General features: G+C 53.3%; 1 protein-coding gene across 1 annotated transcript in view; it reads left to right on the top strand.

The window, feature by feature from the left end:
* Positions 1–456: 456 nt before the first annotated feature.
* The window catches only part of cdh23 (cadherin-related 23), a 285,383-nt gene continuing 278,578 nt past the window's right edge, over positions 457–7,261 (top strand). Inside the window, exons 1-4 of the mRNA XM_038782950.1 lie at positions 457–527; positions 1,455–1,521; positions 5,668–5,784; positions 6,037–6,149. Coding sequence (XP_038638878.1) covers positions 1,518–1,521; positions 5,668–5,784; positions 6,037–6,149 — 234 coding nt within the window. The 5' untranslated portion in view covers positions 457–527; positions 1,455–1,517. The remainder of the gene's footprint in view (positions 528–1,454; positions 1,522–5,667; positions 5,785–6,036; positions 6,150–7,261) is intronic.

The raw sequence follows: 7,261 nt of genomic DNA, 5'->3' as shown, positions 1-7,261 counted from the left end.
GCTAAATGGCCCTTAGTGTCCAAAAAAAGGTTAGGCAGGTGGGGTTACTGGGTTACGGGCATTGGTTGGAAGTGTGGGCTTAAATGGGAAGCTCTGTCCAAGGGCCGGTGCAGACTCGATGGGCTGAATGGCCTCCTGCACTGTAAATTCTATGAATAGGGCAATGTGTTCTCCAGGTCTCATGGTGACCTCCTGCCTGAATAGCCTCACCTGGTGCTGAGTCTGATTGTAAGGAGGTTCTCCTGTTATAGATACATGGGAGAATTGAGAGCTAGTGGATAGGTTGAGAAAGTGACGTTGAGTGGAAGAGCAGTCATGGTCGTTTTGAATGGTAGTAGAGGCTGGATGGGCTGAACGACCCATTCCACTTGTAAACATTCTCATGTTTATTGGGGATGAGGTTTCTTATGCTGATTTTAATTGTATAATTCATTCATATCTGTCTATCTTGCAGGATGAAAATGACAATTCTCCCACCTTCAGCCAGTCTTCCTATATCATAGCCGTCTCAGAAAGTATCATAGCAGGTAAGACTCATGCCGCACTGATATTATGGTTCTCCGGTAACCGCTGGAAACGTCATAGAGGAATAGCATCCACCAGGGGGGAGTCTGAGAGGGATTCAGACACTTAGGGAGCGATTCTCCTCAACGGCCGACGCCGGAGTGAAACCCGGGGGGGGGGGGGGGGGGCTAGGCGTGGCATTGCGAGAAACTCGGCCGCCGGGCCTTGACGCTTGCGTCAAAGCGGCGCGCCGAGAATGATGCGGCTGGCGGCGCCTAAGTGACGTCAGCCGCGCAGGCACAGGTTGCTGTCTTCCCCTCCGCTGCCCCGCAAGACGTGGCGGCTTGATCTTGCGGGGCGGCGGAGGAGAAAGAGTGCGTCTCTTAGAGATGCCGGCCCGACGATCAGTGGGCACCGATCGCGGGCCAGTCAACTCATGAGCACGCCCGTGGTGCTCGATCCTCTCTCCGCCCCCCCACAGGCCCCACACTTACCTGTCGCGAGATGTTCACGCCGGCAGCGACCAGGTGTGGTTGCCGCCGGCGTGAACCCGTCGGGGTCGTCAGGCCGCTCTGCCCATCCGGGCCGGAGAGTCGCCGGGAAAAATGGCGAGCGGCAATTCTCCGAGTGGCGTGTCGCAAAACACGACACGCCATTTTGGGGGTGGGTGGGAGAATCGCAGGGGGTGCCAGGGCGGCATGGCGTGATTCGCCCGGCCCTCCCGCGATTCTGTCACGTGAAGAGCGGAGAATCGCGCCCTTAGTATGAATTCCCAGTTAGGAAGGTATTGAATCTCGACTGAATTACAAAGTATTTACAACATGGGGACAGACCATTCTGACAAATGGACTCTGCCGTTTATGTTCCTAACAAGCCGCCTCCTCACCACCTTCATCTGACCTTATCAACATCTCCTCTCCTCCTCCTTTCTTCCTCACATTCTCATCCAGCTTTCCCTTCATTCGTAAGAAATACTCCATGTGGAAGCAAGTTAGGAAAGCAGTTATGTTGAAATGGGTAAGTTTGTTTGAAACTTCGGCTTCTCTTTCGCTGACATTCACGCTCTCTCCCTCTCATGGTCTCCCACTGTCGCTCGCGCTGCCCCTCGCTCGTGCTGCCCCTCGCTCGTGCTGCCCCTCGCTCGTGCTGCCCCTCGCTCGTGCTGCCCCTCGCTCGTGCTGCCCCTCGCTCGTGCTGCCCCTCGCTCGTGCTGCCCCTCGCTCGTGCTGCCCCTCGCTCGTGCTGCCCCTCGCTCGTGCTGCCCCTCGCTCGTGCTGCCCCTCGCTCGCGCTGCCCCTCGCTCGCGCTGCCCCTCGCTCGTGCTGCCCCTCGCTCGCGCTGCCCCTCGCTCGTGCTGCCCCTCGCTCCCGCTGCCCCTCGCTCGTGCTGCCCCTCGCTCGCGCTGCCCCTCGCTCGTGCTGCCCCTCGCTCGTGCTGCCCCTCGCTCGTGCTGCCCCTCGCTCCCGCTGCCCCTCGCTCGTGCTGCCCCTCGCTCCCGCTGCCCCTCGCTCGTGCTGCCCCTCGCTCGTGCTGCCCCTCGCTCGTGCTGCCCCTCGCTCCCGCTGCCCCTCGCTCCCGCTGCCCCTCGCTCGTGCTGCCCCCCGCTCGCGCTGCCCCTCGCTCGTGCTGCCCCCCGCTCGCGCTGCCCCCCGCTCGCGCTGCCCCCCGCTCCCGCTGCCCCTCGCTCCCGCTGCCCCCCGCTCCCGCTGCCCCTCGCTCGTGCTGCCCCTCGCTCGTGCTGCCCCTCGCTCGTGCTGCCCCTCGCTCGTGCTGCCCCCCGCTCGTGCTGCCCCCCGCTCGCGCTGCCCCTCGCTCCCGCTGCCCCTCGCTCCCCCTGCCCCCCGCTCGCGCTGCCCCTCGCTCGCGCTGCCCCTCGCTCGTGCTGCCCCTCGCTCGTGCTGCCCCTCGCTCGTGCTGCCCCTCGCTCGTGCTGCCCCTCGCTCGTGCTGCCCCTCGCTCGTGCTGCCCCCCACTCCCGCTGCCCCTCGCTCGCGCTGCCCCTCGCTCGCGCTGCCCCTCGCTCCCGCTGCCCCTCGCTCGTGCTGCCCCTCGCTCGTGCTGCCCCTCGCTCGCGCTGCCCCTCGCTCCCGCTGCCCCCCGCTCCCGCTGCCCCTCGCTCTCAGTACCTGTCTCTCCCCTCTTTCAGTCTCTATGTCATAAGGTTACAGAGTTTTACAGCTCTGAAAGTGGCCCTTCATGTCTGCCCTGGCCATCAAACACCTGTCTGTCCTAATCCCATTTTTCAGCACTTGACCGGTATCCTCGAATGCTATGATGTTTCAAGTACTCATCTAAATGCTTCTTGAATGTTGAGTGTTCCTGCCTCTACCACCCTTTCAGGCAGCGAGTTCCAGATTCCCACCACCCTCGGGGTGAAAACATTTTTCCTCAAATCCCCTCTCAATCTCTTGCCCATAACCTTCAATCTACGCCCCTTGGTTATCATCCCCTCCACCAAGGGGAAAGGTTTCTTCCTGTCCTCCCGATCCAAGTCCCTCATACTTTTGTACGTCACAATCAGGTTCCCCTCAGCTCTATGGAAAACAACCCCAGCCTCTCTTCATAAGTGAAAACAGGCCAGGCAACATCCTGGTAACTCTCCTGTGCACCCTCCCTCGCGCAATCACAACCTTCCTATATTGCGGTGACCAGAACTGCACACAGTACTCTAGCTTTGGCTTAATGAGCGTTCTATACAGCCCCAGCATAACCTCCCTGCTCTAATATTCTATGCCTTGGCTCATGAAGACAAGTATCCCATAGGATGCTTAGTCACCTTATCTACTTGTCCTGCTGCCTTCAGGGATCTGTGGACATTCACCCCCAAGATCCCTCTGGCCCTCTGTACTTCCCAGCATCTCACCATTCATTTTATATTCCCTTTGCCTTGTTAGTCCCCCAAAATGCATCACCTCACATTCCATTGGCCACTGTTCTGCCCATGTGACCAGCCCGTCTACATCGCCCTGGAATCTAAGGCTTTCCTCCTGGCTATTCGCCACACTATCAAGTTTAGTGACACCTGTGAACGTACTAATCATACTCCACCACATTCCCATCTAGACCATTAATATACACTATAAACAGCAAGGGACCCAGCACTGATCCGAGCAGTACACCAGTCTTCCAGTCACAACAACAACCTTCGACCAACACCCTCTGCCTCCCACCACAAAGCCAATTTTGGATCCAATTTGCTATCTTACCCGAGTTTCCATGGGCTCTTACCTTCTTGACCAGTCTCCTATGTGGGACCTTGTCACAAGCCTGACTGAAGTCACTGTAGATGACATCAACTGCACTGCCCTCATCTACACACCTGGTCACCTCACAAAAATTCCATCAAATTTGTTAGACATGATCTCCCTTTGACAAAGCCGTGCTGACTATCATTCATTAATCCTTGCCTCTCCAAGTGGAGATTAATTCTGTCCCTCAGAATGTTTTTTAATTAATTCCCTACCACTCATGTTAGACTCATAGGCTTGTAATTATTTGGTTCTTCCTTGCTTCTCCTCTTGAATAATGGGTACCCCATTAGCTGTCCTCCAGCCCTCTGGCACCTCACAGCAGCATGGTAGGACAGTCGTTAGCACAGTTGCTTCACAGCTCCAGGGTCCCAGGTTCGATTCCCGACTTGGACACACAGTGCGGAGTCTGCACGTCCCCCCCCCGTGTCTGCGTGGGTTTCTCCGGGTGCCCTGGTTTCCTCCCGCAAGTCCTGAAAGACGTGCTTGTTAGGTGACTAGGACATTCTGAATTCTCCTGTGTACACGAACAGGCGCCAGAATGTGGCGACTAGGGGCTTTTCACAGTAACTTCATTGCAGTGTTGATGTAAGCCTACTTGTGACAATACTGATAATTATTATGTGCCCAGAGAGGATTTGAAAATTAACATCAGAACACCTGCAATCCCCATCCCTAACCTCACACAGCAACCAAAGATATATCTCATCTGGGCCTGGGGATTTATCCACTTTTAACCCGGCTAAAATCATTAATACCTCCTCCCTCACAATGCTAATCGGTTCAATCATATTACAGTCCCTCTCCTGGATTTCTACACCTACATTGTCCTTCTCCATAGTGAACACAGATGCAAAATACTCATTTAATACCTCGTTTATGTCTTTCAGTCCCACACACCGATTGCCACTCTTTCCCAGGTTCCCCTCTTGCACTTAATGTGCTTATAAAACACTTGGGGTATTTCCTTTATTTTCCCCACCAATGTTTTTTCATGTCCGCTCTTCACTTTCCTGATTTATTTTTTAAGTAACTCCCTGCACTTTCTATACCATATTATTAATAAACTTTATTGTCACAAGTAGGCTTACATTAACACTGCGATTAAGTTACTGTGAAAAGTCCCGAGTCACCACAGAGGGAGAATTCAGAATGTCCAATTCACCTCGCAGCACGTCTTTCGGGACACGCGAGAGGAAACCGGAGCACCCGGAGGAAACCCACACAGACATGGGGAGAACGTGCAGATTCCGCACAGACAGTAACCTAAGCCGGGAATTGAACCTGGGACCCTGGCGCTGTGAAACAACAGTGCTAACCACTGTGCTACCATGCCACTACTCCTCTAAGGCATGCACTGTTTTCAGCCCTTTGTCTGTGTCACAAACCTCCCATTTATTTCTGAACCAACGCTGTATTTCCTTTGACATCCTGGGACCGCTGGACTTTTTGGTCCCACCCGTTATCCTTTACAGGAGCATTTTAGTACTGTACTCTCTCCATCTCCCTTTTGAATGACTCTCACAGCTCTGGATGTGTCTTGTGCTCTCTCTCTGTGCCCCCCCCCCCCTCTCTCTGCACCCCCCTCCCCCTCTTTGCCCCTGTCCCTCTCAATTTCTCCCCAGCCCTTTCCATCCCAATCCGGTCCCTCTGAGAGGGGGAAGTCTATCTCCTTTATTACAATATCTAGTCCCCCCCATGATTTGAGACAGGGTGAGGACTGGGTACAAAGTGACAAACTCCAATCCCCTCACTGCCACGTAAGCAGTCGGGAAACTGTATATGTGAGATGGGGGAGGTAACAAGTTTTTAGTGATACTGATCATGTCGTGGGACAGCCTCAATCTGGCTCTTCCCTGTCCATCATTTCCATGTATTCATATGATCCCAGTCTGCGTCTCTCTCTCTCTCTTAGGAGCTACAGTATTGTTCGTAACAGCGTCTGATTTGGACCAATCTCGGGAGTACGGTCAGGAGTCGATAATCTACTCTCTGGAGGGGTCGTCACAATTCCGCATCAACACTCGCTCAGGTAGAACATCGCCTACCTCTGTGGAAATGAGTAACTTACCGAAACATAACCATAAAGTAGCCTGAAGTTTTGTTGAGCAAGTTTGCCATTTAAACAGCAGAAGTTTCCATGTGGTCAGCAGAAGTGAGAATCAGCGAACGTCATTGTAACAAGCTCCTTCTGTCTGTCCTTTTTCTAATTCACAAAGAGTCTGTTCCGCCAATAGTTTTGCTCTTGTTCCAATGTCGTAATATTCTGTACGTTTTCTTGTAGGGGAAATAACGACTACTTCCCTTCTGGACAGAGAGATGAAATTTGAATATATCCTGATTGTCCGAGCTGTAGATGGTGGAGTCGCAAATAATCAGAAAACTGGAATAGCCACCGTGAGTGACACAATAATAATAATAATAGTCGCTTATTGTCACGAGTTGGCTTCAATTAAGTTACTGTGAAAAGCACCCGCTCGCCACATTCCGGCGCCTGTTCGGGGAGGCTGGTACGGGAATTGAACCCGCGCTGCTGGCATTGTTCTGCATTACAAGCCAGCTGTTTATCCCACTATGCTAAACCAGCCCCATTGCTATCTTCCCAGCTGCTGTAACACATCAGGAAGGGCGTGGCACTCCTCCGGTATAAACCTGCATTGTCAATGAGTTGAGGATCGCTGTTTAACATCGGTCCTGCTGCATGAGTTTTAAAAATAAATGTATTTGCTGAATGTGGGCTTCTTGAACCGCTGCAGTCCCTGAGATGTAGGTACACCCACTGTGCTGTTAGGGAGGGACTTCCAGTATTTTGCCCCAGTGACAGTGAAGGAACGGTGATATATTTCCAAGTCAGGGTGGTGAGTGACTTGGAGGGGAACCTCCAGGTGGTGGGGTTCCCAGGTGTCTGTTGCTCTAGTCCTTCGAGATTGTAGAGGTCGTGGGTTTGGAAGGTGCTGTCTAAGGAACCTTGGTGAGTTCCTACAATGCATCTTATAGATGGTACACAGTTTGTTGGTGGTGAAGGGTTTGAATGTTTGTGGAAGGGGAGCAATCAAGCGGGGCTGCTTTGTCCTGGATGGTGTTGAGCTTCTTGAGTGTTGTTGGAGCTGCATTATTCAAGGCAAGTGGAGAGTATTCCATTACACTCCTGACTTGTGCTTTGTAGATGGTAGCCACGATGTGGAAATGCCAGCTTTGGATTGGGGTGGGCACAGTAAAAAGTCTCTCAACACCAGGTTAAAGTTCAACAGGCTTGTTTCGGACACCAGCTTTCGGAGCGCAGCTCCTTCCTCAGGTGAATGAAGTGGTGGGTTCCATATGGACAAAGCCAGTCGTCTTGCATCATTGGCTTTGCCTATATATATGTTTCTGGAACGCACCTCTTCATTCACCTGAGAAAGGAACAGTGCTCCGAAAGCTAGTGTTTTGAAACAAACCTGTTGGACTTTAGCCTGGTGTTGTGAGACTTCTTACTTTGTAGATGGTGTCCAGGCTTTGGGGGGGGGGGG

This window comes from Scyliorhinus canicula, chromosome 22 (genome assembly GCF_902713615.1).
Source record: "Scyliorhinus canicula chromosome 22, sScyCan1.1, whole genome shotgun sequence".
Lineage (NCBI taxonomy): Eukaryota > Metazoa > Chordata > Chondrichthyes > Carcharhiniformes > Scyliorhinidae > Scyliorhinus > Scyliorhinus canicula.
The sequence above is the reverse complement of the archived record's forward strand: the minus strand, read 5'-3'. Positions and strand labels throughout refer to the sequence as shown.